Below are 17,292 nucleotides of genomic sequence, written 5' to 3'. Positions count from 1 at the left end.
TTTTAACGCAAGGACAGGAAATTTATTATATATTTCCCGTCCATTATTTGAATCGTTGTGAAGTGTAACGAATTATATTCGATTCGAGGAGATGTTAATGAATTACTCATTTCATATGTAATTACATGGAAATAAAAATCATTGCAAAAATAATTGATCTAATGACAACGGAATTTCCAATATTTTTTTGTTTCGTCACGTCTTTTTCATAATATATCTTTTATAGGTACGTGATTTATTAATCGTTCGAATGGAAATAATTATTCGTATAATATTCAAATGATTCTAGCCATAAAATAAATTAAAACGATACCTGTCAATGATATGCAATCTGCGTATGACGTCAACCTCGATCTATGCTTATACAAGAAATTTTATCAATCAATGACTAGATATACAATAATCAAATATTATAAAATTTCCTGAAAACCTTTAGGTGTTAATATTAAGGTGTTAATATCTTTAATATTTGCAAGTTATTGTTTAGCGCTAATTAGTTAGAATGTAACAAGTGGTGTACCAGAATTGAGATAATTAAGCCACACGAACAATCTTATTTAGATCATTTTAATTTTTTAATTCTCTTTTGCTCTAATACTTCGTAAAATTAATCTTCATTAGCTACTACACTTCATAGAATAACAAGAGATAATTTTTCTTATATAACGTTTCATTCATAAAATCTATCATTAAAGTATATCTTCATAAAAATATCATTCCATACTAACGGTATATTTGGTGTCATACGAGATAACAGTTACCAGTGATGACATATGTAACTTTATAAAGATATCTCGTTTTATTATATATTAAAAGAATGTACTCATTGCTGCTATATTTCAGATGAAAAAAAGGAGGCAATGATTTTACAGTAAAATCGTTCGTTTACAACTGATTCATTTACATTTCATGATAATACTGTGCATTCTGAATATGCTATGATTTGGTTTAAAATAATAAATAGTCCATTCTTGCATACTATTGCTCCAGCTTTACTTGTATTTTCGATATTGGTATAAATAGAAAGACAATTAATGTCGTTCGAGTCTATTTTCGGATCATTTATATTACGTTTAATCCATATAGTTATTATATGAGACATAGTATCGTAAAATTTGAAAGAATAAAACGTTCGTACAGGAAGTACATTTTATAAGAACTCCAACAAATCTGCGTGTGCACCTAAAATACAAACTGATAGTGATTGTTCATAAGTTTATATAGATTATCTAATGTCAATCGAAGGTATCAATTCTTTTTCTCCATAAGAGTACTTTTTCATTTATATGTGTTCAAAAATACATGTGTTCAACCGTGAAGCATATGTCACCTACAACGAAAAAGAGTTTTCCTATACTTAATATTTCCTTTATATACCTATGAAAGTCTATTCTTCGCGTAGTATGAAATTATGAATAAATCTGGAATATTGTTCAATCTAAAAAGAAAAATAACTTATTGACATCATTCATTGATACGAGATTCAGAATGTTTGTTTTGTCTTGCAGAAAAAGAAGGCAGCCCTTTCTTTTAATGTGAAATAGAAAGCGAAAATTTGAAAACAGATTTTTTGGAAATTTACTTGCAAATATCGTTTTCAATATCGTGATTTTCTTCCCAATGGTACTGTACTTTCAAATTTTCCAGTATCCCTCTAAAAACAAAAAGTCGAACCTCGTTATTATTAACGTAGGCATTATAAGGAAGAGAAGTATTAGAAAGCAGCTCCTTTTTATTATGGATTTCTTTATAATCATGTAAATAAGAAATTCCGGAAATTTTTTCCTCAAGAATTTAATTCTTGTGTTTTGATTGATAATTATTACACTGCATACTAACTTTTCGCATACTGTTCGCGTCTAACAATTTCCTAATAATAACTACTTCAAAATTACATATGTTCTTGCACGAATTCAAAAGTACGTATGATACAATTACAATTGATTCTAAAATAATAATTATTTGAAGATATTAAGATACTAATTAAACGTTTCACTATATTTCAAAATCTGGAACAACAAATTTTTATTTATAAAAAATGAAACTGTGGTTATATATTCTTTGTCATGATGCTATTTCTTATTACCATGTCGACATTTTTTAAAATTCATTTTGTTATCTCTACGCAATATGAAAATTCATATACTGCTTAATATTTTTTACATATTATCCATCCACCGCATGATATCTCCTGAAAAATCAAAATATTAATGTTATATTATTACAATGCTTCTTAAATTTCAATTTTTGACAAATTTGAAATCCAATATATTTTGCACAATTATTATTTATCAAAAAATTCTAAGTTAGTAACTTTCTTTTCAAATGGCAAATAACATATACTTTGACTTACCTGTAACTTTTTGCTCCTAATCATCATTTCCTCTTATAGAACATCATTATTGTTCTTATAATTACTACCAGTGTCATAGATATTGTAGTGGCTACAACTGAATTAATAGAAAATGATAAATAACTGTGTATAACACTAACACATAACTGTGTATAACAATGACACATAACTTTTACTTACATATCAGTCGATAAGGGATTACTGTGATATCCTGTTGATGTTTCTTAAGGCACTTGATTAGGTGTGATACGGTATCATTCCTTATGGTATACTGTAGATAAGTATTTTAGAAAATGACAAGAATAAATATAAATTATTCAGAGGTTCCAGTTTCGGCTTAGACATAAATACAGGACCATTTGCAAAGAAGAAAGGGTGCGTTTCTACAGCCTCGTTATAGTAACCATGAATACCAATCTCTGAATTACTGGTTACTAAACATAAATATCCTATAAAATTTAATATATTTCTTTAATTTTTAATACATACATGAGTTAGTAGTTCTAAATTATGAATCATCCTACCTGTGATATTACACTTTTCCTTATAATATCATCACTCAAGTGAACAACATTAAGATCATGTAAACCATGTCATCCTATCTTACTGTGAAGATACTTAGTTATGTTATCCAACATTATAAAAATATCATCAAATTCAAGTCCTTTTATTCACATCACATGGCCACGACGATCTGGTTCTTCGTTATATAATGTTCTAAAATTTGTCGTACATATAGGATGTACAAACCGTGATATCAAGGTATCAGTTCTTCCTTCCCAAGGGACAGTTTCATTAAAATTCTGATAGAATTAAAAATTAATCATTAATATTCTAACAATCATATATGTTAAATACATTATAGTCAATGATATATACCTGAGCGAATGTAGGGGTAATTCCTTGATAATTATAAATGTCATCAGCCCACATCATTGTGCCACTTCTTTGTACTCCAGCCTCTAGATTAACAGCCTAAACAAACATACAAAATTTTATAGAAGCTGTACAAAATATAGTATATACGCGCAATATTGAAGCGTTCAAGGGGATATAAAGGTAATGTACATCACATACACGTGTACTCTCATGCAACAAAATACAATTAGATTTAATAGTATAAGCTCTTTTATTCATCATAATAGATTGGAAATTTAAGTGTCTTACGAGGGCGAGTAAAAAGTTACCCGCTCTGTCGGTGTAGAATTTATTTTAAGCAATTGTCAAAAAAGACATACATCATTTTTTGACATAATCACTCAATTTCTGTATACACTTTGTCCATTTGCTGAAGGACCTTCGTATTTTCTCATTAAAAAATGTTTTGGGCTGAACTGCGAACCACGAATGCATCGTCGTCTTCACCTTTTCATCAGCTTTGTCGGCATCCATCTTGCACAAACTTTTTAAAACCCAAATCTGTCGTGCACTATTGCTTAAGCAGAGCCGTGGCTGATTTGCAAATGATTTGCCACATTATCCAGTGTCACTCGTCTATTCCATAGAGCATAAGTTCATGAGCACGTTCAATGTTGTCATCGTGGATGTGGACGGGCGTCCAGCTGTTTTTTCATAACACTTGTGCGATCTTCTTTGAACTTTTGTGCCCATTCAAACACACTTCGTGACAAAACACTTTCTCCATAATGTGCATTAAATCTTTGATAAATATAGGCATCAAACATAACCTCCGACCACAAGAAACGAATCACAGCATCCTGCACTGTTTTCCTGCAAATCACCATTGCAAAGCGCCATTACTCGCGCAACGGTCACAAACGAATTGACGTAACACAATGAAACCTACGCAGCAGCAATGAACAGATATTGACGTCATACGAAGAATGCAGATGGATAAATACGGTGGACGGAAGTTTTAACTATCTGGAGTGCGGATAAATTTTTACCGAGAGTCGTATAGGAATCTATAATCTGTAAGTACACCTTTGGCTGAATGGAAATTTCTCTTACATATAGTCAAAAATGCAGAAACAGTGTATTGAATTGGAAAGTGATAAAAAATAAGTGAAGTTTCGAGGTTGCATGTGATTGCATGAGTACACAGGACGTTTTTAGCGAATAAAAAATAATTTTGAAAGACACGAGACTTATCTTGTATTTTATGCACTCTCTGTGTCCGAATTTCCAGAAGCTCTCTATCTTATGAAGTGTTTTAGATTAGCCGGAAAATTTTGTATGTACATACAAGAAGTATACGATCTAAGTGGAATATTCCATTATTCTCTTGATACAACAGAAACGAAATTTACAGAACTTCTCAGAAAGTTGGTTTATTATTACCAAATTAATAGAATTAATATACGTTTATCATCTTTACATACCTAAGTCGTGGAGGTTTATCGTGCGTAAAAAATTAGTGTCGTTTCAAAGTTACATTTCGTACATTTTAAGCCTATAATTTGTAACGTACAAAACAATGTAAATTTGAGCTGTTTCTTATCTCCACAATAAGAAAATCCAACTTTACGTTTTTTACACAATGATATTTATGGAACAGTAATATCATATTATTGCATCGCTTGGAGAATGAAGTCAAGGTACGATGTGACCCTAGTGTGAACGCTGAGATACCCAGCTGTGCCGCACTTATAAGCATAAGACACAATACCTATTAAATACGAGGTTAATTCATGTTGTATCAGCAGTGGTCCGCCGCGGTCAGCCTGAAAGGATCGTTAAATTTTTAATCAAAGATACTGAAATATATCGATCGAATTGTATTGAAATTATACTTATATACAGTAATAATCTTCTATTGATTTGTGTATTGAAATACTCCAATTTATAATGTACATGTTATATGTATTTTGAGCAAAACTAAGATTAGAAGGAAATTAGATTAAATACCATAATGAGGTGTGAGAAGTGGGCAAAACTATTAAATTGTGTTTATCTATTATTTTTAATGTTTAAGATGTCGATTTGATGTTAATTCGAATTGACGTGTCTTCAGATACCGTATAGTTTGTAGTAACTCTGTAACTTAATTACCGTACAAGAATCCTCTCCACCCTGAGCATGTTCGGCGCATATTATACCATCAGTGATATCAGGTGCATTAGGAAATTTGGAATAAGCTACTTTGCATTCGGCGTTCTTAATCACTGGCATTTGTACTTCCATTAATGCATTACGTCGTGGTCGTCCTACGAAGAAAATAAGAAAGATATTTAAGACTGAAACTGTTTAATTTTATTATAAAATTGATATCACTTAATAAATCTTAATGCTCCCTATCCAGCAAGAAGGGGGTTATAGCCGACGAAGTTGCTCTTTCGTAGGGGCTCTTTCGTACAAATGGGATATACGTACCCTGAAAAATAAAAAAATAAATGAAAATGCAGGAAACGAATGACCAAAAGTATGAGAAAGAATTGTACACGCTTTATGACACAATATATGTGTACAGTAAGAAATTTCAGGATATGATACTTCAGTAATACTCAATAGCATATATATATATATATATATATATATATATATATATATATGCTATTTGAGGACTTACTCGAAAATGGCACCTCCTCCACCAATCTAAGAATGGCAATATTATGATTGTGTATGTTTTCTATTCCATCCATATGTGCACAATGTGCTGTGGTCAAAACATGCCTAGCCGTTATCAGGGAACCTCCGCACTTCCATAGTGGTTTGTCTGGGTTTCGGGGATTACGAAAACCTAATGCAGGGATCCATGGCCAAGCGCCTAAAATGCAATAGTCATAGTTGTGAATATACATAATTTTTTCTCATATAATGAGTAACGATTATTACCTATTCGATATTCGATCATACAGCAGACGATAAGTACATATGTACAAATACTCTGAAATAGAGATTTGATAAAGACAGAAATTAAATTTTTATTCCAGTGGAATACAAATTATTAAATAATTCTATATAATTTCTATTTGAACTATACTGAACTATAAAGTTCAAACGTGTAATTTCTGCCCTAACAGTTTTTGATCTCTATCCATATTATTACTCCTATATCAATTTTTTATTTCAAGCAAAAAGATACTCTTCCTAACATGAAGTAAAAGAAAGAAATAATTCAAGTTAATAAGTAAAGTTACTACCGATAAAATCATAGCATTATTATTTAGTCTAATTGAAATGTACATTGATGTGCTGTTTAATGCCTTTAAAGTTCATTCTTTGCAGTAAATGGCTTATTATTAATCGGAAAGAAAGACATAAAACGTGCCTTCTTGATTGTCCGGTGTGGTACGTACATTCTGGATCAAACAATTTTAAAACATTTATACAGTTCAAAGATGCGTAAGAAAGCGACACCGATTACTCAACTTTCGAAGTAAAAAGCCGATCAAGTCCACCGGATTGCCCTACAGACACGTATTAATCCGTAAGAGTTAGTCAACATGTTGATAATAATTATCTAAAGAAACTTTTCACGTGAAAATATAAAATTTTAATTGATTAGATATTGTGTTAGCCATACTTAAGAAAGAAAATGAAAATGAATGAAATGAAAGAAAAGGACTACCTTCAACCTCATTTTTTAAATAAACACTTTGTCAGTTTTGCGGTAAATAAATTCTTAGGAATTCAGGACAGTTTTTAGTGAATCATTTTGTTTCGACCGTTCGCGGAGAGACGCGATCGCGGGATAGCACGTCAACGAGAGTTGTAAGTTCCCGTTACGATTAAATAATCGACGCCACGAACTGATCGATCCCCTTATTTCGATTATGATAATAAGGGTAGTTCAATGAAATTCCACAGAATTAACACAAATAAATTAATGTTTATTTCAACAACTTATTAACTAGAAAGATATAAATGGAACAAAAAAAATGTAACTGCGTTTTGGTTGATAAGTAATGCGCGACATACCACATGTGTTGACGGTTCGACTTCTCGAAAAGTTCTGAACGCCTTTCGATTTTTTTCGTTTTTTCTGGAAGGCGACCCTCACTACGTTCGGATCACGCCACATTCTTTTACGCGAGGTAAAATACGGGCCACGAGTCGACGTTTCCGGAAGTCGCCCTGCTTAATGAACCATGCGCTTGCCACTATAATGTTTGTTTGCCGGGCAGACGCGACGATCCGTCTGCGACATTATAGTGCCGCGATCGATAGTTAAGAATATGACCTATGGTAAGCCGCATGGCGTAACATTCTCCCCCCGTTGAGAGGGTACCGATCAAACTAGCGAGGTGTGGTTGAAGTTCCCATCTTATTTCGTCTCGGTGGCTAGTTGTTCGGGTTTCTCGAGATCGGGTTGAATTGGCAGTAGGACAAGCCTTTTGACGCCCCGATCCAAAATGCTCTTTGCCGTCTGAACTGTAGCTGTCCGGATGACACCATCGGCGCCTGGATGAACCTTGATAACTCGGCCCAGAGGCCAATGCATGGAGGGAACGTTGTCCTCTCTGAGGATGACGATTGTGCCCTTTTGGATGCTGTGTCCACCCTGGCTCCATTTATTGCGGTTGGTTAGCTCGTTCAAATACTCCTTATGCCAGCGGTTCCAAAAATGTTGTTTAAGCTGTTGGATATGCTGCCATTTGGAGAGTCGGTTCGATGGAATGTCCCTGAAATCCGGATCACGTAAGCACATTAATGAATCGCCAATGAGGAAATGTCCGGGAGTGAGGGCTAGGAGATCATTTGGATCGGTGGAGATAGGAGTTAGCGGGCGGGAATTGAGGACTGCTTCTATTTCTATGATAAGAGTATTACGGTGTTAAGCTCATATGTTTCTGTTTCTCCACTCGCGCTGCGCCATAATATCCTTTGATATTTCCGATCCTCTGGTCGTACGAGGAATTGCCGATACATTTTCTCGATGTCGCCAGTGAGTACGTACTGATGAGCGCGGAATCTAATTAATATACAAAATAAATTGTGAATTGATTCGAGAATATAGGATTTCCCCATTTTCATGATTATCGTGATTTTTGTATAAATATATTTTTTAAGATACTAATAATTAGGTACTTATAAATTAGTATTATCAATTATTTTGCATTTATAATTCCGCCTCTAGTATAAGTGTTAATTGAAAACTAACTTTATGTTTCAAAAAGTACTAGCAAAGTCGTTGAGTAACAAGCCACTGATGCTAACACAAATAGCATTGTCGTAATTAAATATTTCTAAATATTCATTTTTCATTTTGAACCTGTAGAAACAATTTATTATATATACTATTAGCTAAGTAATTGCATATTTAATTAAGTCGAAATATAAAACATAGTTATTTTGATAATTTAGAAAATAAAAAACTGACAAACATTTCAATTTAATTTATGGTTGGAACAAAAGACAGTTATTTTTCATTAATTGAAATATTGCAATGCAGAGTACTTTCCAAAATACGCCGAGAGTATTCCTGATGGTGAAACGAGCGTTGCTTCATCGAACGCAGCTAAAGAAAACAACATCTATGTAGTTGGTGGTACGATGCCTGAAATAGAGGGCGATAAATTGTACAATACCTGTACTATTTGGGGTCCCGATGGAACTTTGATAGCAAAACACCGAAAGGTAAGTAATATATTCCTTTATGGCTTTGAATTTGAAAATATTTGGGTGAAGAAAGTGACTCTATCTAGGAATAATTTAGGAATATACATATGTACATACGTATACTATAACCAATTCTATAATTTACGGTTTATAAAATACGTTATGATACGGGAAACGCCCATTTTTGTTGTAATGTGTTTGTTGTTGTATAAATTTTTCACATACTTAAAATATTATTATACTTATTTTTTCTCCTTTTTAAACATTATTAAATGATAAGATTTTTTAATAAAAGAAAGTGATAAAAACGCTGTTAGTTATTAAATAAAAAATAATTAAAGTTTAGGAGTTGGTAATTTTGATATTAAATTACAAATGTTGCAGCAATAGAATTAGCGACCACATTTTTATGTTATTAGGTACATCTATTCGACATCGACATTCCTAATAAGATTACTTTTCGAGAGAGTGATTCACTCAGTCCTGGTAACTCCCTAACGACGTTCGATGTGAAGGGCTGCAAAATAGGTATTGGCATTTGCTATGATATTAGATTCGAGGAAATGGCACGCATTTATCGGAACAAAGGTACAGTAACTTAATCGATCAATACTTAACTAGCAAAAAATTAAATATCTTTCTTAAATATATTCTATATAAAATTAATATAATCTGTAACTCTGTATAAAAAGAAGCTTAATTTAAAAAACCAGTATATTTGCTGAAAATGAAACAAATAAAAGAATTAAAAGCACAATAAGAGGACTGTCCTCGCATATTCAGAAATGATGGAATGTGAACCGTGCAACTACGAAGTTAATTGGTATTCGGTGGCTTCATATTTCCTGCTTCTCTGGGTTAGGTTGCCAAATGCTGATATATCCAGCGGCATTCAAAATGACCACTGGACCATTGCACTGGTCATTACTTCAGCGTTCCAGAGCGAATGATAATCAATTATACGTTGCCTGCATATCACCGGCTCGTGTTCCTTAAGCAAGTTACGTCGCATGGGGACATACACAGTTGACCAATCCCTGGGGAAAGATTCTTTACGATTTGGAAACTCAAGAGAATATGGCAGTCACCAATATCGGTAATTTACAGCTTAAAATTAAAAGCGAGAGATCCATGATGTAATTAATTTTTAGTCTCGTTAATTTATCGATTTAGCCATCTTCCTCTGTATTTGTTGAATTTATTAGTAAGCATTACTTATTACTTCGTATGTTTCTTTTTTCTATCAGATCTAAAAGTTGTTGAGGAAGTAAGGGCTCAGATACCTACATTTTCTCAGAGACGTACAGATTTGTACGACACTGTCTGTAAGAAGGAGTAACTCTACACTAAAACAGAAAATGTTTTTTTATAATATTTCTACTACCATATCCTTTTTTTGTGAATTATTACTAATTTCTTATCATTTGTACTAAATGAATGACTCAATTAAGAAAACCAAAACGTTATAAATAATAATCTGTATATCTTGTGTATCAACATGTAATTGGATATTATAATAATATAGGAATGCTATAATAATATAGGATAATAATATAGGAGAATAATAATATAGAAAAAAATACATGCTTTTAAACACCTTTAATATCGATTACATAAATTGTTATAATTCACAATGATTACGCATACATAAAAGACCCCTTGATAGTAAAATTTACGATCAAAAGGCAATTACGTATCGTTTAACAACATTTAATTTATAACACCTTTTAAACATTTAGACAGATTAACACATAACACTTCTTATATATAAACATCAATTCGAAGTTATCAGCTTGGAGAAATTGGTCGATTAATACCTGTAGATTGTCTGTCTCGATGAAAGACTTAAAGAGAGCAAAAACATGATAATGCCGCTAATATAATATTCCTTCTTTCTTGTATCTGTCTGCCTCTCAGGTCGTTTTACTAATTACAATAAGTAATTTCGACTTCTTTGCGCTCTCTTTTAACGCATTCGAGACCGAAAGAAATTCATATCAGTCAGTAGGCAAGGGTATAATATACATATTTTATATATAACTTATGTAGTAATGTATATATCATGTTAATTTCATATTTTTTTCAATATAGAATTATATATATATATATATATATATATATATATATATATATATGACTATACATAATACATTATAGAATAACATAGTATATAATTTTATATTTTAAAAATATGAGGCATACTATTTAAGATTGTCATCGATTTAAAATCAAAGTATGAAAAGGATACCCTGGAGAGAGTAAAACACAGAATCATTCTAACTAAACATTCAGATCGTACCGACACCTAGGTATCGTCTTACAATTAAATCTCGGTCTCGAATGGATTAAAATGAAATACATACTTGCAGCTTCAACATCTTCAATATCGAGGAGATTCAAACTTTACAAATAAAAGCGGCCTGTTCCCCTTTCCACGACAGACTCTCATACCATATCCGCTCTTATCCAGGCTTTTACTTGAAACCAGCAATGCGTTCATTTACAATTTAAATTTACCCGGACCATCCACTGAATCGTCAGCCCTTTACAAGAAATGAGAGGGAACGTTCGCCCTTGAACACATAAAATCAAAAAAAAAAAAAAAAAAAAAATAGAAAAGGAAAAAAGTCACAAATTTTAGTGAAGCTATTTTACTGAAACTTATTATATCATTTTAACAGCTATATATAAAACGTTGATTTATTTCCTTTCGCGCAGAGCAATTTTATTTCAAATTTCTAGCTTCAGAATGATAATTACGCATTTGTAATTATCAACAAGCTTTAAAAATATGGAATATTCAGCCAGATGAAATATAGGTAAAGTATTTAGAAGAAAAAAGATTGAAATGTTTTATGTAAAACGATTAAATTAAGTGGAGGACTGCGCTTCTTCCTGCTCCTCTACATGGCGCTACGCGGGACTCGCTTCTGAGCACGTCTTTCTCGTTGGAGGCTTCTTCTTTCTTTTCTTTCCCAGTAGAATTTTTACACAATTCTTTCTCCCTTTTATCATTAAATTACCTTTAATTCTTAACGATCTTTAATCTTTGTCTCTTCTTCCCTATATATATATTTTTGTTTACTTTTCTCCGCAGCGAATTTTGTCTTTCTGACGCAGGATTAGGTTCCTGGACTTAGGGAGTTGCTATACGCCAGCTCCACCATGGCGACGGCATTCACTAGGCAGCCTACATAGCCACCTTTCAGCTCACGCTTCGGGACACTTTTTTCGCTGAGATTCTCCGCGATGAGGCATGAAAGCAGAGACCACCGTCTGCGGAGGCATGATTATTCTATTGTTCCTTTTAACGAGTAATCGTTTTACTCAAGTCCTCTTACTAAACCGTAAGTACAAAAGACTATTATACTTAGATAGGTACTTGGTCTCAAGAACCAACTTATTTTGGTCTTTCGATTAAGTTCTTAATTAAATGCTCAATTAGATATTCATAAATATATCTTCATAATATTTCCCTCATCTATTTCTTTGACATTCTAGCAACCTCGTTAAGACGTCCGCCACTTCAACTTCTATCTACAAGTGGCAAAAACTGAAGCTGACCTTCTTCATGGAGAAACATGCCGGAAATGGCATCCGCACGTGTGAATAATTATACTCAGTGTCCAGGTAGTTCTTTCGATCATCCGATAGAAGTCGTTTCTGTTTTTCAGAGTTCGTTCACGCCTCCAGAATGTAAAAATATCCAAGGAAGTACCATTAGGAAGCAATGAAATTCAGAGCTTCTGTGGTTATTCCTTTTTCTGATTGTTTCTTTTCTTTGCCCAAAATGGATGATTTCTATATCAAATTGTTTATTCGTATTTTTTTTTTAATATTCCTTGAGATTTTCAATCAACTCGATTTCGAATTTTTTAGCACCCGATCTTCTGGTTGACGTCGTTAAGAAAGAGGAACGAGTGCACAGGAAGCATGGTCGGCGTGAGCATGATTAGATCCGGTCTGCCCGATGACCTTGCCAGTGATAATAGCGGTTCGTTAAGGTGGTTGCAGTCTTGGTTTGCTTCTGTTTCGATTTCCAGCGAACTCGTCAGCCGGCATGGCTTCCGAGATGCTCCCCCTGAAACAAGTCGAAGGGAAATAATTAATGGACTCTCTGTTCGATTGTACGTGGATGACAAGCTGACCGTAAAAAGAAATATACAAATACGATTAGAAAATATAATCCGAACCCCTTTCGGTTTGATCTGAAGGTTTCTTTTTCTAGACGGAACCAAAAATTCTTATCTGGTTTATGGTGAGCTAAGGAACTCTTTGAAAACAGCATTTATAACTTTCGAAAAAGAGACAGGTATTTCTTGCGCGAACAATTGAATAATTAATTCGTTCTCTAAATATCCTTATTTGTTGTTCCTAAAATACATAATGATTGGAAGCTTCTTACGGGAAGCGCAATCAGCCGCTGATATCATTGAAGTCAAAACGCCATTAAAACCATATTACGATTCGCATGCGACATGCTCCATTCATGAAAACACAAAAGCAATAAACAAGTACAAATCAACGAAATAAATCCTCCGAGAACGAGACGTTACAGGAATTATACCATTGCGAGGATACAAAAGACTTGCTCATGAGCTACTTCCTTCAAGTAGTCGAGCCGTGTATTTTCCGGTCGTTAACTTCCATATAATGGGATATTAAAGAGTACGGACACAACGCTGCTATTTTTCAACTGTGTTTGCGAAATGAAGTTCGTCGTTATCCGATTAACACGCTTGCAGATGCGTTCTTTTTGTTGCAAAGTAAATGAACAAATTGTACGAGACAACTGTCATTAGCGTAATTTTAACGTGTACATTTACAGTATGATATTAACCATTATTCAGGATTGTTAAAGTGAATTAATGCGTAACTGCGTCATCCACGATTGACCATGATTATGGTAGTGACTATTGCTATAAATGAAGCTTAATAGTTGTCGAAAAGAATCACTCGAAAATCGTGTTCATAAATCATTCTCTCGTCTCGTATCGTGTTCGTCGGGCGGAAAATAAGATTGTGTTTTAAAGAAATCGCGTGTTCCGATTACTATCAAACTTACTGTCACTCGCATAGCAGAAGAAAAAGATTAAGATAAGGTCACCAATGAGCAAAACGTTTAACGTATAAGTGTGGTACATTAAAATTGAGTCCACTGCAACCCTCATGACATTTAAAATCCTACGCGTATATTGAGTAAAGCTGTTATATTAAATATAATCATATTAAATACAAGCTCGTCCGCTGGATTCCCAAATTATTTGGTTAAATACTTTGAATACGAGAATACCGAGTGTTAACAGTAGTAAATCCTCTATATGGTATGTTTACTTTGCTATCTTGAATAGGTAAATAACATTTCACTTTAACGCATTTAACCAATATTATACGCATATGCACATAATGTTACTGTTACATATAATGATATATACGTAGATATACACGTTAATTAAATCCTCTATATGGTATTTTTATATCAGTATCGTAAACATTGTAAACCGGAAATCTTTTATTACACACGTACATATACAGTCAATATTATTGTTACATATAGTGATACATACGTTGATCCACACATTAATTAAATCCTCTATATGCTATTTCTACTTTGCTATCTTGAATAGATAAATAACATGTCGCTTCCAGATGTCAAATAATATTTGCCAAATGCACATATAATGATATAATTACATATAATGATAATAACAATATAATAATTATATATAATATTGATAATAATGATATAATTACATATAATGATATATACGTTGATCCACACATTAATTAAATCCTCCATATGGTACTTTTGTATCGGTGTCATGAACATTTTTCCCCAAACGACCTTCTATGACGCATGTACGTATATCGAGAATATTATTGTATTATATATAGTGATACATACGTTGATATACATATTAATTAAATCCTCTATATAGTATTTTTACTTTGCTATCTTGAATAGATAAATAACCTCGAATATAGACATACAGGTACACTTACGTTGATATACACCTTTGTACAAGGTGTCAAAAAATTTTTTATCACGGCGTTTTTTTAAGACGATTTTATAGCTTCGAAATTGATCTTGACACGATTTTCAATGTCAAATTATTTTCCTATTGCATCATGTGATACTCATTAGGAGGAACGAAACTTCTGTTTTCTTAGAAAAAATGTTTGAAATTTCATTAATTCCTAGATTGATTTTATTTATACTTTAAGGTCAGATATGACATCAAATAATGTCAATACTAATATCTAGTTATTTGTCAATTTATAGCATCTGAAAAACAAGATATCTTCGAGACAGCGTGGGTTTTCTTTCCAACTTTCTTAACTTTCGTTACATATACATATATGTCGAGTAAGCGTTAGGTTTAGAGGCGTGTAACGAATCTTTATTCGGACTAGCCATCGTTGTTGTACAATAGAGATTATATTTACTGGTATAAATATTGATTTTTACAAAGTTTGATAAATAACCGTGGTGATTAGACACTCGAGATATTAAAGACAATGTTCTTAGGTTCAATAACGAATCCACGGTCAACCGGGTAACTCTTTGTTAAACGTAGAATATATTTTGAAGCACAAAGTAACGTTTGCTGTGACGCTTGGTATAATACTGCACGTAAAGACGATGTGCAAACTCTCCAAGGTGATCGCAAGAATAAAAGACTGATGGAAATTTTCCTCTCCTTACGATCGCGTTTGTTCGTTGCATATTGGCCGGGGATATCAACAAAATTCCAGCCGCCGTTGCTAGGCAGACCCGCGTAGAGCCGACATTGCTCCTGCCCGGGGTTTGATTGTTAATACAACATGTGTCCCACAATATTGTTCTCTGTTAGGCAAGAACGTTCATCGCGTCACCGTGGCTACGTTCGGCGACCAGTTGTGTCACCTCGAGGCCAAGCCAGTGTCACAAATCTCGGCCAAACATAATCGGATTTGTGAAGGATTGGTCGATGAATGGTTGAGTGAAATAACGAGAGCGAAATATTGCTGTCTCAGTCCGTCAAATATATTGTAGTATCGTGGAAATTAAGATATAAATTTTTTCCTGATTACTTACAATTTATTAATAATGAATTGAATATACAGGTATTAATTGGACAGAGAACGATGTTTGTTTAACTGAAACTAAATGCGATGCTCGTATCTATCTCAAATAACTTTACAGTTACTTGGCAACTCTCGTCACAACGAATCTAACACGCACACTCTCTCTCTCTCTCTCTCTCTCTCTCTCCTCCCTCCCTCCCTCTTTAGCAACTCTGACAACTCGATCAATTCTCTCAACTCTACTCTCCGACGTCTCGATCAACTCTGACTCTCGCAATCCACTCACTTTTCAACTCGCATACTCTGACCTCTCGTTGTTTATTGTTTTTCTCACATCACTGTAAGAACTACGTGACTTTAGTCACATAAGCGCTCTTAAATGTAAACGAACCACAGAAAGACGACGTACACGGTTTTTTCTAATTTCAACCGACCTCTAATTCAAATTACTTTACGATAATACAATATTGTGAGTAAATAAATAAATAAATAACTAAATTATTTACAGCCTAATTCGCGAATCGTTGGTACAAATACAAGTCGCGGAATAAATACTCGATAAATACTCGGAGAAACTCTGCAGATACACTTCGATACTCGTTTATACTCGTTGATGCTCTTCGATACTGTTCGATACTCTCTCGCTCGCGATCGCGTCCGTTTATTTATACTGGTCGGGAAAGAACCGGAAAATTCGAATTCGTCTACGTTTGACGGTTGCATGTAGCGGCGACGTTATTTTGCCCGGAGTTTATTTGTTCTTACATTACTTGTAACCTAACGGTCTTGATACTCCGAGGCAAAACAACAACAGGATTTGAATTGTCCTCTGACTCGTGTGCCGCTACAGATTGAATCATAACAACTACCTCTAAGTTTTATTATTTAAGTATAGCTATAATAAATAATTTAGACTAAAGTATTGGGGATCTTCCCAAAAATTCCAAAAGAAAGGCCCCGATGTTCTTTCATCTCCGACATATACGAGGTAGTTGGTAACTGGTGGTACAAGCTTAAAGGTGGTGATTCTACGCGAAAAAAGGAGTCGAAAATGTAGAATAAAAATTTTCTTTTTTAATTTTTTTTTTAATTTTTCCATCGAGACAACGATCTACAGTGAGATTCGTTATAACGAGACGTGATAAAGTGCACGCGTACCGAGCGAAAATTCAAAGTCGATTTTCTCGAAAACAAAGCCTCAAACGAAAAATTTTTATTCTATTTTTCGACTTCTTTTTTCGCGTAGAATCACCCCCTTCCCGCTTGTACAATGATTTTAATATCGAAAATAGCGATTATTATACTGCGAATATTTATATGAATACGTTATGTTAGAATATATGAAACAT

General features: G+C 33.4%; 2 protein-coding genes across 10 annotated transcripts; one reads left to right on the top strand and one right to left on the bottom strand.

Moving 5' to 3' along the window:
- Positions 1-551: 551 nt before the first annotated feature.
- Positions 552-3,858, bottom strand: LOC143304289 (venom phosphodiesterase 2-like). Of its 2 annotated transcripts, none has more exons than XM_076626737.1 (6): positions 3,592-3,731; positions 3,233-3,328; positions 2,878-3,156; positions 2,534-2,802; positions 2,354-2,450; positions 552-2,191 (listed from the first exon to the last, which is right to left on the bottom strand). In XM_076626737.1, the coding sequence occupies exons 1-3, from the start codon at positions 3,604-3,606 to the stop codon at positions 3,025-3,027; spliced, it is 243 nt and encodes an 80-aa protein (XP_076482852.1). In that variant the 5' UTR covers positions 3,607-3,731; the 3' UTR covers positions 552-2,191; positions 2,354-2,450; positions 2,534-2,802; positions 2,878-3,024. The 2 variants fall into 2 exon arrangements, with proteins under 2 accessions (XP_076482852.1, XP_076482851.1); XM_076626736.1 differs by having other exon boundaries at positions 977-2,191; positions 3,719-3,858.
- Positions 3,859-4,135: 277 nt separating this feature from the next.
- Positions 4,136-15,922, top strand: LOC143304288 (omega-amidase NIT2-A-like). 8 transcript variants are annotated; one of them, XM_076626732.1, is made up of 8 exons: positions 4,136-4,287; positions 8,709-8,893; positions 9,295-9,463; positions 9,738-9,971; positions 11,996-12,222; positions 12,377-12,505; positions 12,755-13,002; positions 13,104-15,922. In XM_076626732.1, exons 2-4 carry the CDS (start codon positions 8,810-8,812, stop codon positions 9,869-9,871), a joined length of 387 nt encoding a protein of 128 aa, XP_076482847.1. In that variant the 5' UTR covers positions 4,136-4,287; positions 8,709-8,809; the 3' UTR covers positions 9,872-9,971; positions 11,996-12,222; positions 12,377-12,505; positions 12,755-13,002; positions 13,104-15,922. The 8 variants fall into 8 exon arrangements, 6 of the variants coding, with proteins under 6 accessions (XP_076482847.1, XP_076482845.1, XP_076482846.1 ...); XM_076626730.1 differs by having other exon boundaries at positions 12,755-15,922; XM_076626731.1 differs by having other exon boundaries at positions 10,123-12,222; positions 12,755-15,922.
- Positions 15,923-17,292: the final 1,370 nt, after the last annotated feature.

This window comes from Bombus vancouverensis, unplaced genomic scaffold, assembly GCF_051014615.1.
Source record: "Bombus vancouverensis nearcticus unplaced genomic scaffold, iyBomVanc1_principal scaffold0029, whole genome shotgun sequence".
Taxonomy (NCBI): Eukaryota; Metazoa; Arthropoda; class Insecta; order Hymenoptera; family Apidae; genus Bombus; species Bombus vancouverensis.
This window is presented reverse-complemented; position numbering and strand designations above follow the sequence as displayed.

Bases quoted from the DNA above. Each gene is read 5' to 3' on its own strand.
- LOC143304289 (XM_076626736.1), bottom strand. From the start codon at position 3,745: ATGGATGCCGACAAAGCTGATGAAAAG. The intron at 3,329-3,718 runs GTGAAGACGACG...ATGTTTGTTTAG, and splicing joins CCGACAAAGCTGATGAAAAG to GCTGTTAATCTAGAGGCTGG. The intron at 3,157-3,232 runs GTATATATCATT...TAATTCTATCAG, and splicing joins TTACCCCTACATTCGCTCAG to AATTTTAATGAAACTGTCCC.
- LOC143304288 (XM_076626732.1), top strand. From the start codon at position 8,810: ATGCCTGAAATAGAGGGCGATAAATTGTACAATACCTGTACTATTTGG. The intron at 8,894-9,294 runs GTAAGTAATATA...TTATGTTATTAG, and splicing joins TGATAGCAAAACACCGAAAG to GTACATCTATTCGACATCGA. The intron at 9,464-9,737 runs GTACAGTAACTT...TCTCTGGGTTAG, and splicing joins ACGCATTTATCGGAACAAAG to GTTGCCAAATGCTGATATAT.